The 27,582-nt window shown below is 39.0% G+C and overlaps 1 protein-coding gene and 1 long non-coding RNA gene across 5 annotated transcripts in view; one reads left to right on the forward strand and one right to left on the reverse strand.

Moving 5' to 3' along the window:
- The first annotated feature begins 238 nt into the window (after positions 1 to 238).
- Positions 239 to 27,582, forward strand: part of TXNDC11 (thioredoxin domain containing 11) — a 28,771-nt gene continuing 1,427 nt past the window's right edge. Inside the window, exons 1-12 of one of the 4 annotated variants that reach the window (XM_072935714.1) lie at positions 239 to 485; positions 4,940 to 5,156; positions 5,849 to 5,946; positions 7,807 to 7,936; positions 14,497 to 14,590; positions 15,746 to 15,858; positions 16,949 to 17,149; positions 19,601 to 20,384; positions 22,829 to 22,974; positions 23,656 to 23,765; positions 25,192 to 25,272; positions 25,670 to 26,131. In XM_072935714.1, coding sequence (XP_072791815.1) covers positions 340 to 485; positions 4,940 to 5,156; positions 5,849 to 5,946; positions 7,807 to 7,936; positions 14,497 to 14,590; positions 15,746 to 15,858; positions 16,949 to 17,149; positions 19,601 to 20,384; positions 22,829 to 22,974; positions 23,656 to 23,765; positions 25,192 to 25,272; positions 25,670 to 25,769 — 2,220 coding nt within the window. In that variant the 5' untranslated portion in view covers positions 239 to 339 and the 3' untranslated portion in view covers positions 25,770 to 26,131. Of the gene's footprint in view, positions 486 to 4,573; positions 4,649 to 4,939; positions 5,157 to 5,848; positions 5,947 to 7,806; positions 7,937 to 14,496; positions 14,591 to 15,745; positions 15,859 to 16,948; positions 17,150 to 19,600; positions 20,385 to 22,828; positions 22,975 to 23,655; positions 23,766 to 25,191; positions 25,273 to 25,669; positions 26,132 to 27,582 lie in introns of those variants that run through there. The other 3 variants (XM_072935715.1, XM_030285260.4, XM_041719042.2) reach the window with 3 other exon arrangements.
- Positions 3,926 to 27,546, reverse strand: LOC140685087 (uncharacterized). The gene is made up of 2 exons (XR_012058286.1): positions 26,733 to 27,546; positions 3,926 to 5,564 (listed from the first exon to the last, which is right to left on the reverse strand). It is a non-coding gene; the product is annotated as an uncharacterized lncRNA (long non-coding RNA).

Consider the following 27,582-nt stretch of genomic DNA (forward strand, 5'->3'; position numbering starts at 1 on the left):
GGCCGGTGTGAAATCTTTCCTGCTGCGGGGTGGGGCTGTTGGGGAATAGCTGCCGGGGGGGCTCGGGGATTATCACCCGCTGCTCCCGGCCAAGGGACTGGTAACGGCGCCGATGCCGAGAGCAGGAGGCGAGCACAGCCCTGCCCGTCCCGGTTTTCCCGGGACGGCGGAGCGCCGGGCCGGCTGTGCGCCTGCTCGGGCGGGCGGACGTGGCGGCGGCGGGTTGGCGGGCGGAGCGGCCGCCCCGCCCGGCCGGGCGCGCCTCGCGGGCGGGCGGTGGGAGACGTGTGCGAGCGGGAGCGGCCCGGGGCCCGCGGCCCTGCCCCCCTCGGCCGGGCCATGTCGGTGTGCGGCGGCCCCGGCGACGCGGCGGCCCCGCGACTGCGGCCCCGCGCTGCCCTGATGGCGCGGCGGCCCGAGCTGCTGTGCGGCGCGGCCATCGTGCTGGGCTGCGCCTTCCTCATCGCCCTCAAAGTCACCTGCAGGTACCGGCGGGAGAGCGGGCGGACCCGGGGCTCGGCCAGGGGGGAGCGGCCGCCGGTTTGCCGCCGTTCCCAGAGGCGGTGCTGCTCCGGGGCCTGGGGCAGAGCCGCCGGCGGGGCCTGGCGGGCCGGGGTCGCCCCGCGGCGCCGTGTACCCGCTGCGGCCGGGTCGCGTCGGGCTTGGGCATCCCCGGGCGGCGGGACGGATTCTCCTCCCGGGCCCCACCACATGCGGTCCCCAGGGCAACTGCGATCGGTCGCGTGTCTGGGGGACGCCGTGTTTCCCTCAGCGGGATGGCAGCGGGGCCGGCAGGGGTGATAAGAACGTGGGTGGGAGGGAGCGGAGTGTTTCAGGAGACATTTGCCCCACCGCGGGAGTCGTACTGTGGCGGCAGTTTCGCGTGGGCAGCCGATTCTGAGGGCAGTATGAGGATATGCAGGCGGTGTCTGAGGGTGAACAGGCTCTGCTCGGTGGGGCTCAGGAATGGGGCAGGAGGCGATGGGCAGGAATTGATGCCCAGGAAATTCCACCTGAACATGAGGAAGAACTTCTTCCGTTAATGTCCGGGCACTGGGACAGATTGTCCAGTGAGGCTGTGGAGTCTCCCTCACTTGGAGATATTCCGGAACCATTTGGACATAATCCTCTGCCCTGTGCTCTGGAATGACCCTGCCTGAGCGGGAGGTGGAACCAAAGGACCTGCAGTGTTCTCTTCCAACCTGACCCGTTCAGTGGCCCTGTGAAAGGCACGTTGTTGAGTTGGAGCTGCTTTTGCTCATCTCCAGAGGTGCCTGGGACCTCGCGCTGCCCAGAACAGCTGAGGGGCCCTGGGCTGCAGCCCTGCCCTCAGCGCCCTCAGCATCGGCGGGGCCAAGCCAGTCTGCCCTGGCTCACGTTTGGATGTCATCACCTCCCTTTGCCTGCACCTACTTCGGACACAAAGATGTGTTGTGGTTTCCCTGCCAGTCTGGTGGTGCTCCTCTTGGGAGCTGGAACTTCCTTCTTTGCCAAGGGCTCTCCAGTTCCTGTTTGCAGGGTGCTGGTGTACGTGGAGCTAGGAGATGTTTGTACTGCAGGGGCGGGGAGCAGCGGCAGTGATCGGTGGGCACAAGCTGCTCGGTTCTGGAGCCTAAACCGAGGTCTAAATCTTCTGGATGGGTTTTAGGTCAAGGTGACTGTTATGTGCTCCAGGTCATACTGTATTAAGAAAATCTACTGCACTTGGGGTTTAATTTTGAGATTAGGAGAAGGCTCCAAGGTGCTGATTATGTCCCTGTTTCCCAGCATCTGACAAATTTTTGTTCCACAAAACACTTGATTCACAGGTAATGTGTCTGAAAAATGCTAAGGCTTTCTTTGCTTACCTGTCCACAAAGGGTGTATTACTTGAATCAGAGTGAATTTTAAGTCTGTGTATGAGTGCCTCTCAGTAGCTGTGCCTCCATTCCAGGAGACTGTATTTCACAGTGACGAGATAATGTAGATGAAATTGTAAAGCTCTTGCCATATTTCAGAATGTATGGTGAAGGATTTCTGAACATAATCACCTCTCTGGTGTTACATTACTAAGAAAATAATACTTTTTTTTGTACTTAAAATGATGCTTCCTGCTCTCCTGTATTCAAAACCTGCATATTCCTTTCATTTTACTGCTAGCTGTGTTTGGAAGCTCACTGACAGAATGTGATTGGAATGTGGTTCTCACCACCCTGTAATGTAGAAGTTTGATTAAAGGGGTTCAGCTTTTCAGTTTGTAGTTAAATAAACTAATATCAGTTAGGTATTCCCTCTGGTTGCTGTCAGAAATATAGAAAATTAAGGTGTAAAAATTCCTTGTGCAATTTGGAGCATGGTTAATTGCACATGTTATCTATAAGTACAGGACATAGTTTCTCACCACATGTCTGTGATTTACTAGCAAGACACAGCACCAGGGCATAGGTACTACCACTGCTCTTAAAATACATAACTTTTGATATAAATGGATGAAAAATACAGAAAGGTAAAATTCCTGTACTGCAAGGCAATCCATTAGTGGGATTTGATGTCTTGTGGGTTTATAGTGACTCAAGGAATAGCCAAATGAGACCTGACCTAGCATGGGTTGTTACGAAAAGCCTGTGGTCTATAACCTGAATTATTTCTGGCACTAAGCAAATGTCTTTAAAACAACACAACTCTCAGGACTGTGCAATCAGAGGGGCTGCTCATCCTTTTGGCACTTGAATGTGCTTCCGTTTATTACCAGGGTGTTCTCATAGAAAGTTTAAGTTTTTGTAGGCTCTGGCAGCAGCTAAATAACGCAGTGAGTGTTTTAATAAAGAGTTTGTGTTTATTGTGTTTGTGTAATTGTTTCTTATGTAATCCTGAGTTTATATGTGTGTAAGTTTTAGGGGTTTTCTTAGGGAAATTAGTCAAGGTATATATTTGGTATTGCAGAGGAAGGCAATACTTAGCAAATCTCCTTAAGCAGCTATTAGCTATTGATTTATTATGTTTGGGTTTTAATAGTTACTGGAGTTTTTATCATATTTGAAGGTAGTCATGTAGTTTCTGACTCACTCATGTCATGAGACTTCTGCTGATGTGTTCTACTCATTCTTAAATTTGGAGCCAATTCATTATCTAATTTTTAAGTCTTGCATTGTAATTCTTGAACCAATCATCCTTTTTCTTTTAAATTCAGTAGAGGAAGCAGAGGTTTTAAACGTATTGGGGCCATCTATTTTTATTAAACTAGATGGAGAAGAGACATTCTATCTGCTGTCTCTCAAGAAGTGTTGTGCTTTCAGCAGCTGACCAGGCTGTGTGTGCCAGAGCTCACACTGGAGCTGTGTCCTGTCCAGCTGGCTGGCAGAAATCCTGGGAAGAAGCTGCAGTTTGGATAAGCATAGGGTGCAGGAATGGCAGGGAACCAGAGGTGTTGGTTGTGAGGTGACTGAAGAACTTGAGGGTTGGGGAGGAGGTGCTGAGATGGTGGCTGGGGGAGAAGAGAAGGAACACAGGTAGAAGTCCATAGAAGAAAGTAGATTTTTGATTATCTGTGTTAAAACATTTTGTTGTGAGTGGATGAATTATAAACAGGAGGAACAATTTAATTTTAATATTTTCAAAATTCTGATTTTGAAGACTTGATTTTGAAAAATTTTTCTCTTCTATACAAATTAAGAATTTTTAGAACTTGTGATATATACTGGAGGCAATTCTAAAATGTTAAAAGATTAAGTGAGTGCCCTGGAAATGAGAGATGAGCTACAATACAGTTTTATGGTGTATTATAAAGACAAAGGTACTTCTTAAAAACTTGGTAGATTGTAAAGTTTGAAAGTGTGGCAGTGTTTTTGGGAGGTTGCTTAATATATGAGTTTGATAGTGTTGAGGGCTCAATAATTTTATCACAATTAATAAAATTTTAACCTGACACGGATCAAATATCAGATAATAAGATTTTTGTATTAGCTTTTTATTGCAAGAAAGTAAAGAAATGCACGCAAAGTAAAGAAATGCACAGTCTTTCCTAAAACTTCCAGTTCTATTAGAACTTCCAGTTCTATAATGGCAAAATTGAGCATGACAGTGTTGTCCAGTTTTCAGTCCAGCTTACTCTAGTGTAAATATAGCTAGTGAAAAAATCGAAAATGAGGACAATATAAAAGGAGAGTATGATCATTCACTTGCATTTAAGGCAGATTATACCGTAGCAAATTCTGAACACCTGGGAAGTCCCAAATTCTGGACTGTTTGATTGCTGATTGGATAGAAAGGTTTTCTTGAGTATTTGGTTTATTTCTTTGTATTACTTAGTGGCCAATCTAATTTCTCTTAAAAAACTTCATCTGTCATAATCTCTTTCCATTTAGACTCTCTATTTGTTGATACTGTTCTTACATTGATGTGCCCTGAGCAGTTTTCAGTCCCTTCTCTGATCAGTAAAATAAACTAGCACACGTTTATATATCTTTTCCTAATACAATATAAAACAGTGGAAGTATAGAATACTGTAAAACAAAGCATAAGACAGGGTAATAGGCTCTGTTTATATGAATAACACATCACAAGGCTTTATGACCCGTATCTCTTTTCTTATCAGGGTGCTGTTACCTAAAGTAGAAATGTTAAAAGAGGGTGAGGCCAGGGAAGAAATCAAAAGAAATCACTTTTCCTGGTAATTTTAAGCTCTACAGCAACCAGCCATAAGAGTGTGAGCTAACGTACCCATAAATACAGTGCATGGTATCAGAGTGTGACTTTCTAAAGCTTGTGAAAGGTGATTTTTAGATTTTTATAGTATTTCATGAAACTAACTCAGATAACATAAATTGTAGTCATTCTGCATCAATTTTTAAAGTTCTGTCATTGTGTGACTTTCGCTAAGAATGAAACTTAGGGCTTTTGGCACACTTTTTTAACTACTGCGATACCATCTCAATAACCACTCTTAATTTTCTTCCTGCAGTCGAGCAAAAGATGTAACAATGCCAGCAAAGCTTCCAGTGAATTTCTTCTCCACAAGATCTCCAGTGATTGATCTTTTTCGGGGGCAGTTGGACTACGCAGATCGGCTCCGTCAGGACTCAGAAATTGTGCTGTATTTCTTCTATGCGCCGTGGTGTGGGCAGTCCATTGCAGCGAGAGAAGAAATAGAGCATGTGGCCAGCAGATTGTCAGACCAGGTAACTCCAGAGAAAATACCAATCTTAAACATGACCTGGTAGCTTTTCAGTGTCCAAGCTGATGCTGATTTCTGTCTTCTCATGAGAAATAGTAGGACTTGAATGCTTACATTTTAGGGAAACTCATCAGTCACCTTAAATTGGAGACAGCCTGTGATTCCTGCTCAGTTGTTTGTTATTTCTGCTTCTAAATGGGGAAGCCGACAACTTTCTTGTTGTAAAGTGTTTTCAGATTTATTCACCTGCCTTCAGACAGAAATTCCATGGAATTGGCTTCCAGTTCTGGGATCCTTGGAGACACTGGTAATCATATAAAGATTGTAACATAGCAGTGCTTTCAAACAGTTGAGTGCCTGTGAATACTTCACTGGTACAGCTGTCCTAAACCTCCACTTGTTGAGCTCCACTCTGCAGAAAAAGTAATTAATGTGGATTATGATTAAATTAATAAATTTGAAGGATTTAGATTAAGAAACATAAAAGCTAAAAAAAACATGACCAAAAGGATTGCTGTTGCAAAATGACAAAAAGCATTTAAAAAAATCTGTCTGTGACAGATACAGAATACTGAGTTGAAAAGGCCCTGAAAATATCAGATGAAATGGATTGGAAAAAGTACATCAAGTACATCTTGGATAAAATAGGTCACAGTAATGTACTTGGTTAGCTGTGAATTTTTACCTGCTTTGTAGGTGCTGTTCGTGGCTATAAATTGCTGGTGGAACCAGGGGAAATGCAGGAAGCAGAAGCATTTCTTTTATTTTCCTGTGATACACTTGTACCATCAGAGGTAAGATTTCATATGTTATTGTTGTTTTGGGAAACAGAGGTATCATATAAAGTGCTGCATTTTGAAAATGTTACATTTTTGGCTTCGGTAAATAGTTTTTGGGTAGATTCTAGGCGAGCTCATCCTGTATGCTCCTCAGGTGCCAAGTAGGGCTGTAACTGTCAGTTAAATGTCACGCTGGGCAATTCTTAATCTTTACAGAAATTTTGGGTTGCCTGTGTATGTCCTGGAACTTCTACCTCCAGTGAAAAGAATTCACTGTTACCTATTAATTTCAGATGTCTACTTGCTCTGTGGATGGCTTATAACAACTGGCCCTAGTTTATGACAGCATTAAGAAATGTACCTAAGGGTTGTTGAAGTTAGTGGAATTTAAGTGCGTATTTAAATTGCACTACATAGTGAAGACCTTGTTCTAACTTTGAACTTTGCACTCACTTTTTTATTCCCCCGAAGCTAAGATATCATTGTATAAAATTTTATATAACCTCACTTTTATTTTTTAGTATTTGTATGTATTATCTGTTTTTTTTCCTCTGTGTGGAGGAGAAGGTAAGGAAACACAGTTTCTAATATGACACAAAAGTGTTTATCCCTTGTATTTTACTTTCTGTTTTGCTAGTCTTGAACTGCAGCTCTCTTTCATTACAGAGGCTGATTTTGTTTTTTGGGGGGAATTTATGCATTGAGGAGGAGTAATCCTGGTCTTTTTTAGCTTAACGTGTAATAGACACGAGACACTGGCATACTTCAAGCTGTAATAAAAGAACCCTACAATCCCAGTTGGATGTACTTTGACTGAAACTTTCTTGGCCTTGAAATTACGACACAGTAGATAGATGCACTTGGTATCATCAGTAGCCTTAAACAGAGTTGTAACAAGATGAGGTTTAAATCCCTATTGATAATTCCTAAAATCCTGAAGGGCAGTGCACCCCTCATGCCTCAGATACTAAATCTCACATGTGGTGTCCTGGGCACGTGACATGCTGAGCTGTGAGTATTGCTGTGAAGACAGGTTTGTAATAAACTGATGTAGGATGTAGAATGATCTAGATGGCCTCTAGGAGACCATTTTGAAGCACCTCAATACAGGTATCTCAGTGTGAGCTGGGTATTTTCCAGTGTATCTGTATGTACAAGCTATATTAAAAATGCATCCCATTAAATTCTTCAGTGGAAACGGACTAGTTCTTTATGCTCTTTGTGTTTGATTTCATGTGGTACAATGATGCTTTGTCCAATACCTTTATAATTAGGAGGAGAACCTCTGGAATTTGCAGCTGCAAGCTCCAGCCCACCTTATGTTTTAGCACTGCCTAATGTCATGTGAACTGTTTTATCATATGGCATGGGGGAATCTGGAGCTTTGCTCAGTCTGTTCATCTGCAGTGCAACTGAATTTGTCCCTGCTTTACTGATTGCTGCTCATAAAAGCCTGTGTAAAAATATTGCACCTTTTCAGACTGATACTGTTTGAGACACTGAAAAAACAAGGGAAAATAGTGACGTTTTTCAGGTCTGTATTTTAAAGTCTCATGTGTTTACTTCAGAAACAGTGGAAAGATACATATATGGCCATGTAATTTATACCTGTGTTTTACCAAATTCTTTAATGGGACTCAGAAGTGGTCTCCATCCCTCCAAGCTCACCAACACTCTGCCCCTTCCACAGATACTCTGGCGCTTCCCTCTGGTGACACAACTCCCTCATCAGTTACAGAAGCCACTGGTAAAACACAGAGAGCAATTTCCTCGAGGCTGAGCATGCTGTCTGTATAACTCCTATCTGCCACCCCCAGGAGGGACTCTTTACTGTTAATTTAAGTCTTAATGTTCTATTATTTTTTTTGGTACTAGTTTTGGACCAATTGAATACAAAGGCCCTATGAGTGCTGTTTATATTGAAAAGTTTGTTCGCCGGGTGATGACACCACTACTCTACATCTCGTCTCGATCAAAATTACTAGATTTCCTCTCAAATTATGAGGTACTTGTCTCTCTTCTCTAGCTTTACCACTGTGGTTCACCAACAGTTTGACTTGTTTAAGGATTAAATTTGATCTGCTCCAAAGTACTAGTTTATTTACAGGATCCTGAAATCAGTGCCCTATAATTTTTTTAAAATAATAAAAATATGAAATGACAAATTCATAATGTTGATTCCCTGTATAGGTACTATTATGATCTAGTGATGCTCTTAATTTACATTACTTTAGTATTTAGAGACAACAATCAAAGTTGTTATCTCACCAAACTGTTACGTACACACAAGAAAGAAGGGAGCAATCTTTTCACAAAAATCTTGCAGTCTAACTTGGGACAGCATTTGAGAAATATATAATCATTACTTCAATCTTTAAAGAACAGTAGGTTTTTCTAGTAGGATAAGTCTTTTAACTGAGAACAAATATGAAACCAGTTGAAGCAAGGGGTCCTAATCACTTTGTATGTGGTAACTTGATGATTTTAATCCACTGGTACATGTTGATTTATCGTTTTTGTCTCTTGTGTTCAGGGGTGATGAGATTGGTAGCAATACTGGTGGAATAACTTCCAGTTAGACAAAATGTGCTTACAACAGAGCCATTTAAAGTCCCTTTATAACTGTTGATTCTTGCAGTGCACAGTGCAGAAGTACCATAATGTTACTAAAGCCCAAGCTGTTAGAGCAGTGTGGACAGCCTGATCAACAAATCAGTGCTGTGGCAGTGGGCATAGCACGGGAGGGATCCCCCAGTGTCTGGGACTGGAGCAGATTCCATGTGAGTGGTGCACGCTGCAGTGCCTGGTTCTGCTGCCGGACGGAGCATGAGCTGTGCTGTTCAGTGGCAGCTACCACAGCACAGGGGACACACATGGGGACTTCCCCTGGGTCGGTGCTGTGCTGTTCATGCCAGGAGCTACTTCTGGGTTTGGTTTTCCAGTGTTCTAAGCGGGGACTGTGAGTTGGGAGTAGTGAGTTGTGGCCTGTCTCTGGTGCTGGTGCTTTCTGTGATCACAGTAAATTCTGTTGTTCTTCCACTCCTTCAGTTTTGCTTTTCTAAAATTCTAAAACATTTCTTTGCCTCTTACCAGAGATTTGAAGAAAGCCATGCTTGGTTTTTGGTTTGTGTTGTTATTTCTTGGTAGACTGCAGAAGGTAACTAATGAGTATATTGTCATTAAACTTAAATTTGTTTTACAGTTAGAGGTGCACTTCCACTGGAAAAAGAATAAGATAAAAGACAAATTTAGGGGGCAACAGAAATATTTTTAAGTGCTTAGCAGTTGAACAGATATATTTGTTTCTGCATTCAGACTTTCCCCCCTTACTGTGCTTGAAATTCAGTGGCTTCAAGTTGTTGTTGTTTTTTTTTTTTTTTTCTGAAATGGCCCAAGAGCAGAGGCTGAGAGGCTGTTTCTGTTTATGTTGTCCCACAGTCATTCCTGCCTGAGGTTCTGTCCCAGACCATGGCTCAAGGTGATCCATGTCTTTCTTGCCTCTGTAAAGTTATGCAGGAGGGGAAGGAGGGGATACAAAAGTAATAGATACAGATAAGATGAAAGAAACAGAATTGTTTATGAAGATGGATGCAGAGAAAACCATAGACACAAAGGAAAAGTTAGTTTTAAACTGGAAGTAAACAGGTTGTCCCATCACTTCAGTCAGAAATGTGAACGTTTTACAATGTATTCCTTGTGAGTTGACAAACTGATATATTTTGTAGGAGAAGATACAATCCAGGGGTTAGTCCTCTGTTTAAGAAGTGAGAAAGTTTGGGGAATAGAGTAGATTATGGGAAATTGGGACATGTATAGCACAAACTAATTGCTATTTTGATACCCTTGGCTAGTGTCTTCCTTTGACTTTTGATCTTCTCTGTATAAAAAAATACTATTTTTTAGCAGAAGGGAAAGGACAGAAGATTGTCAAGAATTGCTATTGGGCACTTGGCCACTGCTGGTGGATCATGCTTTTGTGATTTCACTGAAAAGCTAATTAATTTCAAGCTCAAAATAATTTGCAAGATTTGTCATCATCACTGTCTAATTTTCAGTCCTGTGTTCTGATAGCAAATGGGTTCTGCAAACTAGAAGAGATACTGATGAACAGAACCAGTGGTGTTTGTTCCTTGGTCTTTTGTTCGTTCCTCGACCTAGTCACGACTATCGTGACATGCCGGTTGCTCTCACTAGAGGGCGCGCAATCCCCATGAAAAAAACCTGGTTGAGGACTGGAAAGTTGAGCTCCTGCATTCTCTGATACTATTTAAGGTTGGTTTTGCTAGGGTTGTGGAATGATACTAGTGTAAAACTAGAAATGGATAAGAATTAATTTTTGAGAGCAAGGAAAATGTGCCATTTGGAAAGCAGTTAAAATCTTGGAATGTTAAGGAAGACCTAAGTTAAGTGAGCAGAAAGATGTTTAGTTTCTGCCACAACTTAAGGTACCTGTGAGTACCTGCAATCAGATTTGTTTTCTTAACTGCAGAGATGTGGTTTCATTTTAATCCAAACTGTCATGTCTCGTTCCTCATCTGACTGCCCCAACTGATAGAAATGGCCTTGGCCTCCTGAGGCACAGAGGAAGAAACAGGAAGCCACTGTAGTTAGACAAAAAGCTTCACTCATTTATGAATATTAAATGTGCTCAGGGAATTAATAATTTTCTGGCTTCAAGAGCAGTAGGAGAGGAGTTGATCTCTCTGGGAGGTGGCTGCTGTTTCTTTTAACGTGATGTCAGGTTTCTGCTTTGCTCTCTTTGTGTAGGAATGCTCCCTGCGCATCAGCCAGCTGGGTAGATCTGACACAGACAGAGATTCTGGCTCCCTGTGGTGCCTATGTTAAATGATGGTGTGAAAATTTGTTTTCAGGTCTGGGTACACAATGATTTTAACATCTTTGTGAAATGATGTTGAACGTAATCTAGTATCAGTCAAGAGTTTCTTTGCATTTCTACAGTACAGATACAGTGGTATGTAATATTGGTTCTTCTGTTCCCTAGAGAAGACATATTCCTTTCCTCTTGCTCTTGGCCTTCCCATATTCACAGACAAAATGAGGCAGGAATTGCCTGCCTGCACAAGTCTGAGAATCTGAATAAAATCACCTCCCTTATTTCAATGCAATATAGCCAAAACATTTTTTTTAATTACAAACTGGGATAGAAGTAACTGGAGTATTAAAAGCATTTATGTAGTTGTAAACTAATCAGTTGCAGTGGGATTTTTCCTGTTTCCCATTATTTCACTTTTTTTGGCCTTTAAATTTCAGAGCTTTTTCATCACAGTCGTTTAATACTGCCTTTCTAAATCCCTTTTCTCCCTTTTCTAAAGTGCTTATAGAAATACTGAACTGCTTGAGTATCAGTACACATCCTAGCTGGCTATCTTTGGCTGCTGAAAAACATTAATTTTTAAGTGTTTTTTATCTTTCTTACTTTCCTAATCTGGAAAAGGGCCTTCCATGTTATTTCTTATCACCTTAGTTTCTTCAAGAGTGGTTGGTAACTTCTAGACTTCAGGGGATTACAGCATGCTGCATGGAGTCATCTACATGCTTGCTTCTTCCTTCCAGAAGTTGTGATAAGTTTGAGGCATGGTACAGTAATAACACTGCTGGCTTTTCTCCAGTGGAAATTACTCATCTGAAATCCTCTGTTCATTCTTAAAGTTTCTATGAACTTGCTGTTTGGTAATTGTTGAGATGCTTGGTAATTCTGTTACTTGATTTATTCGCATCCCACATCACTTTCCATTCCTGTGGTGTAGATACCAAGCAAGAAATAGGCTTCACTACAATTAATGATTTTGTATTTCCGTATATGAGTTTCATTAGGAGATAGCACTAAGAAGTCTTCACTAATGGGCATCCTCAGGTTTGCTCCAAAGCCCTTCCTACAGACATGTGGTTTTAGACAGGGACAGAAAATCGTTTCTTGGAAAGATAAGCTGCAGCAAGCTCCACTCTAGCAGTGTCCATACTCCTGAGCACTCCTGTGCCACATGTCAGTGCTTATTCCTCTGATTTTAGACAGCAGCAGGTTCAGCTGAGTACTCCTAAGTGCTCACATGAAAGTGGGTACCCAGAACTGCACAGCGTGGTTGCCTGGATGCAGCTGCTCATCAGTAAGAGATTGGATGTAGATGTCTTCCTAAACTGCTTGTTTGCAGCTGTTCTGCATTTTGGAGGGTCTACATGAAAGAAGGGGGGAGTTGTTGCAGTCCAGCTCTTCTTGGCCTACTTTTATTCCAAACCAAGAACTTGTTCACATTGAGATACCTCTTCTGTGAGACTTGACCCTCACTTGTACAGAGCATTTATTGTTAATAGTTGCAATACCTGGAAGCGCTCAGACTTGTTAAAAACTTAGTTCTTACAGTCAGGAATACTTTCTTGGTACTTGAGAAGAAATACAGTAATTTAGTCCCTTTCCTCCTATGTATAATTGCACCCTGTAACAGGGCAAAAACTTTAACTAGTCTGCGATTATGATTAAAAGGACATTATATAACCAGATTACTGGTTAGGCAAAGAGCATTAGTAAATGCTAGTATATATAGTAGTGTAAAGTGGCATATATTCTCCAAATATAATTTTTTTTAAAATTGAAAAAACAATTTACAAAAATTATCTTTTGGGAAACTTTATTCACAATCTGGAAATCTTATATTCTGTTAGTGTAAAGCAGAACTGGCATTCTAAATCAGAATGTTGCCCTTTAAATAACATAAATACTTCTGCATCTTACTTCTGGCTTCTTGCCACATTTTACTGTCACTTTTTACTCTCATCACTGTTTAGTGTCCTAAATTCACTTGGTACAGGATTAGTATTCAAAAATGGTCCTAGGAAATGGGAATTAGTATTCAAAAATGGTCCTAGGAAATGGGAAGCTAAAATTTTGTTTAACTTATCTGTCTCCCTATTTTTGTTCAGTTGAATGCTTTCAAAGTCTTTTAGAATTGATTGTTTCTTTTTACTGTCTTAGTTTGGAACTAAGAGAAAAAGTTGATCATTAATTACTGATCTGTATGTTGTTTAAAAAAGAACACTGAGTGCTATTATTTTGCTGTGGTTTTTTGCTACTGTTTTATTTATGTTTTTATTTTCTTCTTGGTAATTATTGTTGCAGAAATTTCCCTAATTGCTTGTAACTCATTTTTGTTATTGATAATTTTCTCGGGTACCTCACAAAGAATCTTTATGAACAAGGGGTTTATGCTTAGAATTCATCCATGAAAGAGGATTCCTGCCTAAAAAGAGAAGTCATGAGCTGGAATGGGCAATATTGTTATTGGTGAACATCTTCAAGATTGCTAATATGTACTGAATTAAATCAGCATGTTAGGTTGATATGAATAACTGAATTCATATTAATAATAACAGGTTAAATGTATGTTCATGCTTTAAAAAGAAATTAAAATTTTTGTATGTAGACCTCAAAAAAAAAAAAAAAAAAAAAAAAAAAAAAAAAAAAAGAGCAGCCTCTGAGGTACCAAATGCAAATCCTTATGTGAGGATGTAGCTGCCACACAAATGGGTGCCAGGTGAATCTGGAATCTTCTGTTTCACAGCAGTCCCTGGAGTGCTCTTGCTTTGTGTGTCAAATGTGTTCTGTATGCACTGGTGGAAATGAGGAATAAATAACACCAAATAACCAAATGCCACCATTTACTCTGTCCTCAAAGTTTATTAAGCCCATTTGAGTGATCAGTCAAAAACATAATTGATAGTAATTTTTAATGGATTATATGTCTAAAAATTTAAAATCAAAGCTTGACTGAAATATTTGAACAAAAAAAATCTAGAGTGTGTACCTCTTTTTTCCAAGTCAGCTTCTCCCAGATTCTCTCCTGAATTTAATAGGAAGTCATTCACCTGGAAAAATCAGTAGGCCTGTTCTGGGATGAGTCTTTTAATTTTGGAATTGTCTATCTAGCAATTTGAAGAGCTTTATGGATATGCAGATGGGATATGGAGTTCTCAGGTTTTTTGTGCTGTGGTCTCTCGTTGACTCTTGCAGGATATACTGAAAGGATTTACAGTGACTGTAGCTTAAAGATGGGATGATCACTTATCTTAGCAGTTCAAGTTTTGACACACTCAATGTGTGAATTCATATGTAAATAGTAATTATGTGCAACATAAAAATTAAAGTGTTACTGCTTAAGCCCTTTATACTCTGAAAAATTGTGTTTGATATTCCAGTTCTAAAAAAATCTTTATGATGCTTATGCTTCTTACCTTGGTGCTGGAACTGTTTCAAAATATAGTTGCAAAGCAAATAGTAATTGTTTTTGGTGAACTTCAGCATGGGAAACACACCATTAGAAACATAGCATCCATAAAGCCCCTCTCTCTTACATAGGCTTTTGAATGACAGCTTCATTCTTTGAATGAGAACTGATTTCCATTCAGTCTTTTAATATTAAAATTTTTGTTGCAGCATAAAGTGACTGCTCTTCAGTAAATGTTGTTGTCTGTTAAGAATCTGTTGTGTTTACTGTAGTCCCATATATTTATACTTGAAAATAGATTAATTAACTCTAATTCTTACTGTTTCAGCCTGGAGTTGTGGGATTTTTTGAGTTCAATGCTTCACCTCAACCACCTGGCTATTTAACATTCTTCACATCAGCATTACATTCATTAAAGAAAGGTAAAAGCTCTGTTTTCATAATTTAAGGTGTCTGTGAACGAGTTATGTCTAAGTACTTCAGTAGTTTTTTGCAATAATTTGTAATTTAGGAATTGAGTCCCTTCTGAGTGTTCATTGGTGTTGATGTAATTTTAAGACTGTCTCATTACAGTTGAGGATTGCTTACATAAAAAGCATACGATGTGATCAGCCTGGTTTACACCAGGATAGAGTTCCCTCAAACCCCAGCCCATCCAGGACCATAATCAGACTGGCACTTTTTAAAAGTGAATCCAGGAGTCTTTGTCCTGTGCAGTGTCAGAAACACTGGGATGGACTGGATTGTGTCAGCCCTTGGAAACCGAATTCAGTGATGCTGTCCTGGGTAGAGTTACAGAGCTGCTGCAAACCTGAGAAGGCCTTTCTCCCCCTCTTATTTTGCACTGATAATCTAAAATACAAACCCTCTTGATGATGTTCAAACATGCAAACTTTATGATGATTAATACCTCCTTTTTGGGTCATGAATTTGGGATAGACTTTTCTTAAAGTTAAAAATTAACATGTGTTTTGAATTATCCTTTTTGTCAGTAAATGAAAGAGATTTGTAGTTATTTTTTCTTATTTATAGTTACTAATTCTTATTTTTTACTGTGCCACTGATAAAGATCTGATAAAGAGTCTGTTCTGTATTTTGTTCTGTGATTTTCACATTTTTACGTGGTATTAGTTCTTTGCAACATAAAGATAAGCAGTCTGTCTTTATGTGTACATATTTATAAATGTAGACTATATATTTACAAATTATACATATTTACTGTAAATGTACATAATTTAATGTTCATGCATTTCCCTTATGTGTATAATCTTGGCTTTTGAGATGCAATAAACCACAGCAAGGTGCATCTGTGATACCAGATCCTGTATTTCCTAAGCAAATGGAGAATTTGAACAATTGAGGTTACATAGACAGGACTCTTTACCTGGAGTGCAGAAGGGGAACACGTTTGTGCTTCTTGCCATCTTTCTTTGCCATAATCACCAGTTCTGGAAGTAGCTCTTCACAGATTTCTGTGCCTTTACACAGCACTGTTGTGTATTCTGGTTTGAGGGTGGTGTTCCAGGGGAGTTCAGCGTGTGTAAATGTTTTCAAAGATTGCAAATGTGCCCTTTCAGATTACCTTGGGACAATCCGCTTTGGAGTGGTCACAGATAAACGTGTGGCAGAGGAGATCTCCCTGGTGCACTCTGGCAGTGTGTATTTGCACAGACATGCCAACACATCTCTTGTGAGTATTGCTGTGTGCTGTAAAGACTCTGATGTGGTACAGGGATGCTCAAGGATCAGAATTACAAGACTACTTGAATGAGTATATTGACAAAGATTTTGTGGAAGGATATCAGGAACAGTGAAAACTTCTGTTCTGGTTTAAAGGTATAACATGGCACTGATTAGAAAAATCACACAGATGCAATTAATTGAATTTATAATAACTCTTAATCCACGTGCCCTGCTTTTTAAAAAGTTAAGTATGAAAATACTGACTTTCAGATTTACTATTTGGCATAGAGATACTACCTACCCACACTGGCACCATGAGTGTAAACTCTGAAAACAGGTATTGTGATGTGTATTTATTCAATTGAGACTAGGGAAAACAGGCATATTTTGGGTGAAATAACATAAAATACATAAAAATAACTTTTTTGTGCTAATAATATAAGATAAACTTGCCTGAATATATTAAAACTGATCCTAGAACCTTTTATTATGTATTTCTTTCCTTTGCTTTCAGGAATGGAAAATACCAGTTTTAAATGCAGCCTTGATGTTTGACTCTTAAAAGGCTAATTTAAAATGTGTTAATATGGTGACTGAATAGTGGGAGGAATGTTCTAACTTTACGTAAATTAAAATATATGATGATACTAGCTTAAAGCTCTTTCACTTACAAAGAAAATTTGTTCTGTTGAGAAAAGTCAGGATTATAAAGATGTAGTAAAAGAAAGAGGAGTTTCCCTGGTAGAATCCTTTTTGCTTGTGGCTATTACTATAATCTGATGAGCATTTGGAAAGCTTTCCCAAAGGGAAAGCTTGTATGAAATGCTGGATGCTTATTACACTTATTGCCCAGGGAGGTGGTGGAGCCACCATCCCTGGATATGTTTAAAAAAAGACTGTATGTGGCACTTGGTGCTATGGTTTAGTTGAGGTGTTGGGGCATGGGTTGGACTCGATGATCTTGAAAGTCTCTTCCAGTCTTGTGATTCTGTGAATCTAGAAAGTTCTAGTCACTATAATAACAACGCATGCCATACTGAAGAACTGCATTTCTTACTAAATCAAGTGAGGACAAAACTCTTTTTTCCCCCTCTAAGGTCTATCCAAAAGACATAATGAACTTCACTGCTGAGAACATCTGCAAGTGGGCTCTGGAAAATCGGGAGATGCTCATACGCTGGCTGAGACCACATGGTGGGAAAAGCCTTCTTCTAAACAATGAGCTGAAGAAAGGACCAGCACTTCTCATATTTATACCTTATAATCCCCTAGCAGAAATTCATCCTCTTTTAGATGAAGTAAGTGAAATAATTTTTTTTTTACTTCAAAAATACTAAAATATGAGAGCTGTGGTCGGGGATCTGAGCTTAATTGTGACAGATACCTCACTGTTCCAAGTATGTGGTTTTGTTTAAAACCACTTTTTCAAGCTGTATTATCACATCTCCCTTACACTGGCTTGCATCTCACATAACGTGCCTTTGTCTCACTCAACAGCTGTTCAGAACCAGCATCTAACTCTTCCTTGACCTCCTGCTTTTTGTGGTGGGTGCAGTGTTAGAGATGCAGATCTTTCCCAGCTAGAACTGAAGACTTGTGTGTTTTGTCCACCCCATTCTATTTCTCCTCTTGTGTCCTTCCAGAGGTACTTGTGCAATGAAGAATGGATCTTTTGTAAAATCAGACAGTGTTATTTGAAATACAGCCCAATCAAACTACTCAGAGCCAATCTGATTATTATATCCTGTGTGTTCCTTAGTCGCCTTCCAGTTTTCTCTTCCTCTGAATTGCCTAGGACAGGAGTTTGTGGAGCTGTGCGGAAATGAGATAGGGAAACTAACTCGGCTGAAAACTAGTTTTTTGTGCCTGGGCTATTTTTCAGTTGGAACCCATCATCCCATTTGGTATAACACAAAGCTGCTCATCCCAGTGTGCTCATGTAGCTTTAAGCAGTGTGGAACAGACAAGCATCTGTGAAAGACCAAAAGCAGGGCTGAGTTTTTGTGACAGTGCTGACTTACGTACATGGCATCTGTGTCCTGGAATGTGTAGGTTCCACAAGGAGGCCTAATTAATATTACAGTGTCTGAAACAATAAGGAAAAAAAATGAAACTAACTCATTATACCATATTTAACCAAACTAAATAGGCACAATAAAAGGTACACTAGACTGGTGTGAAATAGGGTTGAGGAAGACTATGCCTGGAAAAGAACTGCCATTACTTGTAAGGAACGCTGTGCTTCCATCCTTTCCAACAATTACTCTTGTTAGTAACCTGTCTTCTGTTTGGCAGGCTTTATCAGTGGTGCTTGTCACAGATGAAACATTCTAGCAACAGGTACCACTTATTTCTATCAAATCAGTGCAGCGTAAGGTGGGTGTTCCATTTCAAATTTCATTCTACTAAAAACAGCGTATATCAAAATGTGAAATGCGATAGAAAATAGTCCCGTTGTCCTTGTATAGCTTCACTTTGTCAGGGGGATATTATGCAACTTGTTTGCCCTGGGAAGAGCTGTTTACGCAGCCAGCCTGTGGGTTTCATCAAGCAATGAAACCACTTGACTGTAAGGCAGTTGCAGAGAACAAGGCTCTCAGGTTGAATGTTAAAACATCTCACAGCAAAATTTGTTTTCTGATCACAGCTCACTGAAATGAGATTTCTTACTGCACATCTGGTTTTCTGTTCATAATCTCTTCTCAAGTTTCTCTAGGTAGTCCAAATCTCCAGGCTAGGTTACAATGTGAGGAGCCAAGTTTTTTTCAAGTATTCAGTTAAGCCTTTTCAGATTCTGGAAGGCTGTAACAAAGTGTTGCTGTACACCACATGTTAATACTGAGGGTCCTGTGACACAACAGTCTTCCTGGATGTGACATTTCAACACCCTTTTGATAATTTTAATGGTTTCTGTCAAAGTGTTCTTCTTTAAGCAGTGTGTGTATGCTCTGTATTTTTAGTGTGCTAATAAGAATGATAGGAAACTTCCTCTCTCATTTTTCTTTCTTGCCATGTTCTGTTACTTGTCTCCCAGAAGGAGAATTCCTTATATGGTCCATACATGTCCCTTTTTCTCTGCTTGTTTGCCCTCGGTTATGAAAAGCAAACTGTGATGTAGGATAGAAATGTTTGCATGGAGGGAGAGGTTATTTTTTTTCCTGTTTTCTTTCTTCTCCCAGTAAGTTACAGTGTGCAGAGTACACTTGGAGTATTACAACTATATGCCCATGGCTGGGAGAATACAAACTTTGCTTCAACACTCTTAGTGATTATTACAAAATCTGTGCACTACCTATGCCAGAAGAAATCTCTATTCCCTTTTCATACGGGAATGCTTTCATGTATTTTCTCCTCCTATTGGAAAATGAGGGAAATTCAGGAACCCTTACTCAGTTATGCTTTGTGTAGTGAGGTTTAGCCATAATATGTAGTGTTATTGCACTGAAGTAAATATGTTGCTTAGAGGACCTTACAATCAGTGTGGTGGACTGAATAATATTTTAAAGTGACTTTGTTTTTCTATGTATTCAATGTTTATATGCTGAAATACCTGAAAATTTAACTTTGTTGTCAAGTCAGAGCCCCCTGTAATTTTTAGAAAGAACAAAGATTACTCAGCTTCGTGTTTCTGAAATTCCATCTCTGATTGCATAGAATGTTGATAAACCTGCAACAGATAACTGCATTTGGATGAACTATGTACAGTTAGTCTTGATTTTTTTTTCTGTCTTTTTTATTCCCCCTCATAGATTACCAAAGTGGCCTTGGAATACCACAAGTGTAATAAAAGCCAGGCAGCTGAGGCAGATCTTCAGCATGTAGGAGACGCTGATTCACCAGCTTTTGATTCCTCTGTAACAGATGCACACCTGAAGTTCTCCGAAACGTTCCCCATAGCCAAGTACCCGTGCTGTAACACGGTGGTGCTTCCGCAGTGGCACTCCATCTCCAGAACTCACAACGTCTGTGAGCTCTGTGTTAACCAGACTCTTGGTGTCAAACCAAATAAAGTCCATGTGCCACACTGTAACTTTTTAGAGATAGAAGCAGCTTTGGACTCTTTCTACCTCCAGGAACATACCTTTTTTCAAGTAATATCAAATACCATAGAATGCAGCAATTTCTTAAGTTTCTATAGTCCCTTTAGCTATTACACTGCATGTTGCAGGACAGTAAACAGGCATTTTTTAAGTTTCATTAGTTCTGAGAAGACCATCTTTCAGACCCCCAAAGTAGCATTTTCTTCCCATGGGAAGAAAGATAACACTCAATTTTCTATTCCTCACATTGAGGATAGGAATTGTTTTATTCCTGACCTTAATATTAGTAGCACGAACATTACCGGTCTGAGCTGCAGGACCAACAAAACCTTGAATCTCTATCTACTGGATTCAAATCTTTTTTGGATATATGCAGAGAGACTAGGAGCATCAAGATCTACTCATCTTAAGGAATTTGCTGCCATTGTTGACCTGAAAGAGGAAGTGCACTATGTCCTGGACCAGAATCAGTCACTTGTTGGACCTACCCTGGGTACAGTATCCATTATACAAATGCTTGCATTCAGAAAATTGTGTTTCCCAGCAGGAATGGAAAACTTAATGCCATTTTTAAAAGTAAGACTACTTTGTGAAGTTAACATTATGAATTGTAATTTATTCTATTCTATTTAGTAGTTAACCAAGCATTTATGAATTATTCTGTTGGCTAGAACAGAATCGTGTTCTAGGTGATGTAAGAGCTAAGTTCCTTATACCATAAGTAATTTGCTTTATAAGACTTGAACCTTAAAATGCGTGATTCTTGACTGCCTGATGCATTGGTGGAATTGCTAAAATCTAAATTAACTTGTGTGTGGAAAAATATTTCTGTTTATCTAAAATACCTGATTACAGAAGATGCTTGTATATTAATGGCAGTGTTGGTGTTTGCTCAGTTGTTCTGTGTTCTAAAATATCACAGAATTTTGGGAGATACTGACCACTTAGCAGGAGAGACTTCCTCATCCTCTGAAACCAACTTAAATTGCTTTAAATTAATTCTGAAAAGTTTGTCTGTTTTCAAGGTAATAAGGTAGAGCTATGAAGTGAAGTGGTTGTGGCCAAATCTGCTAGTTATTGTTATTTCCTGTCTGAATTGGAGGAGGAAGAAAAAAACAACCCAGAAAAACAAACAAAACAAACAAAAAAAAACCTGAGAAAACAACTCAAGGATTGCAGTTCTGATTTATTTGCAAGTTTGTGAATAAGACAAAATATTCCTAATTATGTGTGTTTGCCTGTCATGCTGATGTGCAAAACTGAGTCTACCTCCAGAAAATACTGGGTTTCCTAATGTTAGCTGTGTAAGAAAACATGGAAGAAAATTCAGCTATTAAAATAAATTGCTCAAGAACATACATCACTATAAGTCTTACAGCACCAATTACATTTCCTTCTTGCCATAAATGTAAGTACAAAAAGATGCACAACATGAATAAATAGCCATGTTCTTACTAAGGATCACATGCAGCCCTGTATCCTGTCTCTATCCCAGCCCCCAGGAAAAGACACTGGAAAAACAAACAAAAACCTCAGTGACCATAAAAGGATACTACTGGAAATATTAAGATCAGAATTAGGACATAGAAATTTCCTTCCTCTTTGTGCTCCCAGTACTTTCTGTCTCAAACATTTCTTAGGTCACAGGATTTCCTGAGAATGACGAGGGTTTCTCTGCAGAGTAGGATTCAGTACATTTCTGTTCTATCATTTGAACATCCACACAACTTTTGCTTCTACATATTTTATCAAGGAGTCTTTGATTTATGATTGGGTTTTGTGCTTTATTTTAATTGTGTTTTAATTCCTTAAGATTTTAACTTAATATTTCATAATATCAAAACAGATTGGTGCTTAATACCCTTGTCAGATCTCAGTCTTTACAGATGGTTTCTAGAAATTTTATTTTAATTAACCCCTTCCTTTCAGTTACTATTTTATCATGCATAGATATTCCAAATCTGGAGATCTGAAAAGAAAACAAGTGTCTTTTGGCCTGGTGTGGAAATTAAATTAAATGCTGAATAGTAAATGAGGAACTAAATGTACTGCTCTTCACATTTCAGATATAAATCGATGATCTGGTATTTTTTATATCTGCACAAAAGTGCCAGTTTTACTTGGACCTAGTTTTTATGCTGGAAATGCAAGCACAAAGTTGTTCCTATTTGATCAAACAATTATTTTTATTGTTTTTCATATTTTACCTTTTTTCCTGATTATTTTATAGACTTACTTTTTAATGCACAGAATAATACTTCTCTATCCAAGTTGAAAAAAAGGATATTGCTGATACCTTGCAGCAATTTAGAGAATGTAGTTCAGGCTCAGAGTAGTGTAGCTGAAGGTAGTTGAGGGCTTTGGAGCTTATTTTAAATTTTTATCACTGGCCAGCTACTTGCTAATTATCTTAAGATTAAGGAGAAAGTAGAACAAAGAGGAAGGTGGTCACTGATAGACAAAAGGGGATTGGTGATACTGGCATGGGAATAGCAGATATTTAAAAGGTCAAAAGAAAAGAATTGCAGAGAAAATAATTAAAAATGGTAGGAAAATTTCAAATAAATGTGGAAATAATTGGAGCCTTTTAATATATGTAGAAGTTAAAAAATTGAGAGATTACTATTTATGATTTAGCAGGTATGTGATTAGGAGAATATAATATTATTATGGCACATTGACACAAGATTAAAGTCTGGTGTGGCATCTGAAAAGACTGTAATGAGCAAAATAAAAAAGTAACAATGAAGCTTTATCCTGTTTTCACATCAGTTGTGGTTACTCAAGAGTTTATACCAAACTGTCAGAAATTAATGATATGAAATCAGATCTCAGTCTGTATTTTCTCTGTAAGTTCTTCTGAATTCTAAAGCAAAAAGTGCCAGAATCACCTCTGCAAAACCGTAATAACTTTGGTATGTATCAATTTCATTTCAGAGAACTTCATTAAAAATTTCAGCCTTCTCTACAGTCCCTTGAAAAGGCACCTGGTTGATGACCCTTCAGTCCATTTTGATGAAGAGCATGTGGTCAGTGAAGTGACCACGAACACCTTTCACCAGACCGTGTTCCTGAGTGCCAAGGTAACACCTCTAACTCAGCAGCTTTCTCGCAGATCATGGCACAGATTTTAAAGAGGGGGTGTTTAATATTGATATGTTTTTCTTACTTGTAACATAAAATATGGTGTTTTGTAAGAATTCAAAAGCTTTCCAATTGCATGCCATGAAAACAGATGTCATCCTGAGTACAGTTAAATTGCCTTGATTTTGTAAAATATGTAATAGTAAGGAAAATCCATTGTCATTCAAGTCTGCAGCGAATGTCTGCATCTCCAGTTGGTTTCCAGCAGCCCCAAGCCCTGCTTTGCCAGTTGGAGGAAGAAAGCAGAAGTCTGGACATAATTTTTCCCCCCATATGAAGTGTATAGTCAGTGCAATCAATTTAAGATTGCAAAAGAATCTTGTATAGTAAAGTTTAGTAGTAAAGTTTGGTTCATTTTCACTTAAAGGGAATGATCCCAAACTAAATAATATTTTCATTTTGACTTTATGGAAAGAGAATTCCCCAATAAATTTTATGTGTTAACTCAGTAGTCAGAGAACAGCAGTGAATGAGTAACTTACAATAAAGTTCATTAATATTAGGAAAAAATTTGCTTTCACATTTCAAGAGTTCCCATGCTAGATGGTGTGAAAACTAGTCCTCCTTTTTGCAGATTGTCTCCAACAGATAATCAGACTCTTCTCCATTTCATTTTCCAGAATGTCTTGCTGCTGTATTATGCACAGTGGTGTGGATTCTGTGCTTCTCTTAATCACATCTTTATTCAACTTGCTCGGCTTTTGCCTCCTGACAGTTACACTGTGGCAAGGTAAAAAGATTCTAATTTCATCTTTCCAGAATACTGTAAGATGATTGAGGTTATCAGAAAATAAATACGTTTTTCTCTCTACGACTGTGCAATATAGATGTGAATGTCATCTGCTTAATTTCTCTTTGAATGCATTGTTTTGTTTTCCTTTGTATATATTTGATGGTTTTCAATCTCAGTACTGTAGTTATCCACTTTCATTAAAATTTATTTTTAAACTGCAATTAACTTTGAAACTTCCTAATTTCAGGAAGTGAATCCATAACTTCATGATGATTTGTAGCAAATAGTAATATGCTATTTGTTTGTATATATATATTTGTTAGCAACACCATTTGCATCACAAATCTAAAATAGCAACCTACATCCTATGATAAAGAAAATGAACTCAACCCCAGCCAAACCAGTGTACAGAAATATATCTATATATGCATGTCTGTGATGTATATTTTTAATATATATGGTAAATACATTTTATATGTAAAAACCCCATTGTTTCTTTGGTGTTTCCAGGGTTATTAATGTTTCAGTGCAGCTGAAATATTGTTGTTCATGTATGTGATAATAATGCATAAATACTTAAAACATCTGCTCTGATTGCATCTTTATTTGATTCTGACTGAATTTATTCCAGAAGACAGCATGAGATGTAGAGAAAAAATAAATCAATTAAAAATCTGGATTTTCATCCCCTGTTTGTAATTGTGGCTTTATTGCCACAGATGTGATGCTATTCCCAAGGCTACACCCAGTCTTTTCCCTGACTTTGAAGTTCTCTCCTTTGCTCCATTATTTTCACAGCAGTATTACTGATGTGATTGTCTGTCTTGTTCTATAATAATTTGTAATTAATAAGAAATTGATTTGTGAAAAGAAGCCCTAAAATGCAGAAAAAACCAGTAACAAACAGTTGAACCAAGTGTTCCTTTCTACTCATAGCTTTAGGGAAAAAAGCGCCTTTAAGCATGTGCTTGTCCTTGGAAGAAGCAAAATAACTTACTCCCAACACTACTTGAGGGGACAATATTAAGAGATGTACTTGAGGAACAAATGAATAACTAAATATAACTTGTCTCATGTTTGGGGTGTCGAATCTCAGAAGGAAGATGTATACACAACGTGTGCACTGTGTGTACACAGTGAGGAACTGGGGTTGAATTGCTGACTGAGAGCAGTTGCAGTATTGAACATACTATTCTAGAGAAAAAACCCACACAGATATTTGTTAAACTGAGAGTCATCATCTTGAATATTGGTAATTAATTCTGCTGAGTCATATGTGCAATGTATTTCTGGCAGAACACTTTGAGACTTACTTTCACAGATACTTAATTTCCTTCTTCCCAATCCCTGAAATGGCATTTTACAAGAAAATGCCGATTGTTCATCTGCCTGTTCTCTTCATCAGTGTGTCTTTTCCTCACAGAATTGATGTGACTCGAAATGACCTTCCCTGGGAATTTATGACAGACCGTCTCCCAACCATTTTATTTTTCCCTCATCAGAGGTAATGTAATTCTTGTCCCTGTGGTTTTTTAACTTCTGTTTTACTGAGCTGCAGTAATTATCTGGTTAAGTGTCTTAATAGAGAAAAAAGCCAAAGAGTAATTCATTTCCGTATACGCATTCTTACCCTGTACGTATTCTAATGAAAAACCACCAGCAAAACAACAAAATAACCCAACCAACACTCACAGATTTCCACTCTTCTCCCTGAAGGGCTCTTACCATCAGCAAATGGGAATTCAGTCTGCTGGTACTGGGCAGTTACCTACCACAAAATCTCTAAACTATGCCTTAAGTTTTGCCATTCATGTTTTAATCCAGTACAGAAAGAGTTTTGTTTATATCAGTTCTGAGCCACCCCAGCTTCCAACTGATTGGCTCCCTGTTTCTTTTTGTAGGTACTCATTTTGTCTCGGTCTCTGTAATTCTCTAGACTGTCTCTGGAGGGACAGACTGAATAGTTTTATTATTTTTATAATGTTCCAACTGGCTTTATAAAGGTACCTTACCTTTAGGCATTGCTTTTACTCCTGCTTTTCCTCTCCAGTGTTTTTTATATTTTGGTGCATGTAGGTAATCAAGAAAATTAGGATCTGATAGTATTTGTAGTACCTGTAGGACTGCTAGAGTATATTCATTTTGGATATAAAGGTGCCTCATATTAAGGCTTTTTATGCAGCTTCTTATCCATTTGCCTTATGAGACAATTTTTGCAGATTAACTCTTCTCAATTTCTTTCCACCACATGCTGTTAATATTTTGTTCTGCTATTTGTTCTAAATAGCCTTTTAGCTTCTTTGATACATGCTGTGGTTTTGATCAATAAAAATGGATGATGATGTAATAAAACATTACCACAATATAGTGAGTCAGTTTTGATTTAGCGTAGACTATTTTTTGCCTAAATTATGTCATGATTCATTAATCTGGGATGGGAGCTGATAGTCAGCTGAGCAACTGCTGATGGTAATTACAAGAGTAACTTGGTCCATCACCAGGAATCTACAGGGGAGGAAAACTCATGGTGTTCATTCTGCCAGAAATAGCTTAATCTTGATGAGCAGGAGCCTCATCTGACTGAAGTTCTTGAATTATTGATAAAGTATGGTTTCTGTCTTCTACCTGATGTACAGTAAGTAGTTTTCAGTAAATGAAATGAAATGTTTTTATATCCCACATGTTTATGAGTTGGATTTTACAGAAGGCATTTTTGAGGGAAGTGTAATTGGTAGCAAAGGAACTCCCTGTTCCAGATGCACATTGTAACCAATTCAGCACATAACGTCACATGCAAGGGCACACAAGAGTTGTCCATGGTGTGTGTCGTACAGGAGCACCAGGAGGCTTTATGCTTTATACTTCAATCTGGCTTTATTACTTTGCAATTTTTTTTGTTTGGGCTTATTCTCTGTTCCTTTTCTCACTTATATAATTAACCATATCTGAATGTATGCTACTTACCATTACTGTAGTCATGAATTTGACAGCCAGGTGGAAGCAAAGCAAGCTTTTCTTCCTTGTTTTGATGGCTGCCTCAGGAAAGAGAGAATATGCTGCTGACTGGCAAAGCTGGAGCAGACCGAAAGTGCTAAGCTATTAGCTGGCTTCCCAGTTGTACAGGGTGAGGTGGAAGTGGCTGTGCTGCCCGAGGAAGTGAAATTGTGTTATACTGGAACATGCTGAGTGAAAGGCTGAAGATGGAACTGGTTCAGAAAGAAAAGAGCAAGAGTCAGTTCCAGTCTAGTCCTTGGAGGACAGTTTAGCCTGGTATGTGTGCACATGGTTCACAAAGGGCAGTAATGGTAACATTTGTCATAGCTGGTGCTGGTGTTTTTTAGTGGTTGATAGTCTTGAGGAAGAAATTTGGTACTTGCTGTCCTTGGCCTCTCTTGTAACAGTTTATGTTGTTGTAGAAAGTAAGGAGGCTTACCTGCTCCATATGCTGGGTGTAGTATTCACAGCTTCACGGGGGGAATACACCAACAGAAAAACCTTGTTTGGTTTGCTTACTTCATCACCTCTTACATAAAGACAAAGCAGTAAGAGGAGAAAGTAAAGAGATTTTTTTTTTTTTGCAGTAAAAGGGCCTTCTGACTAAAGTAACTTACTGTTTAAAAGCAAACTGCTCCCTTGCCATGGCTTTCAGGTGCTGGCACTCACTAAGCTACTGCTTCCAGGAAAACAGGCTCAAAATAGTGATTTCCCAGTGGGTAGCTGTATATATCTGGACTTAAATGCTAATAATATATGTAGACTTAGGAACATTTAAACATCATCCTTCAGCTTACAAATACTAATGGCACTGTACTCT

Source organism: Taeniopygia guttata, chromosome 14 (assembly GCF_048771995.1).
Source record: "Taeniopygia guttata chromosome 14, bTaeGut7.mat, whole genome shotgun sequence".
In the NCBI taxonomy this organism is placed as follows: domain Eukaryota; kingdom Metazoa; phylum Chordata; class Aves; order Passeriformes; family Estrildidae; genus Taeniopygia; species Taeniopygia guttata.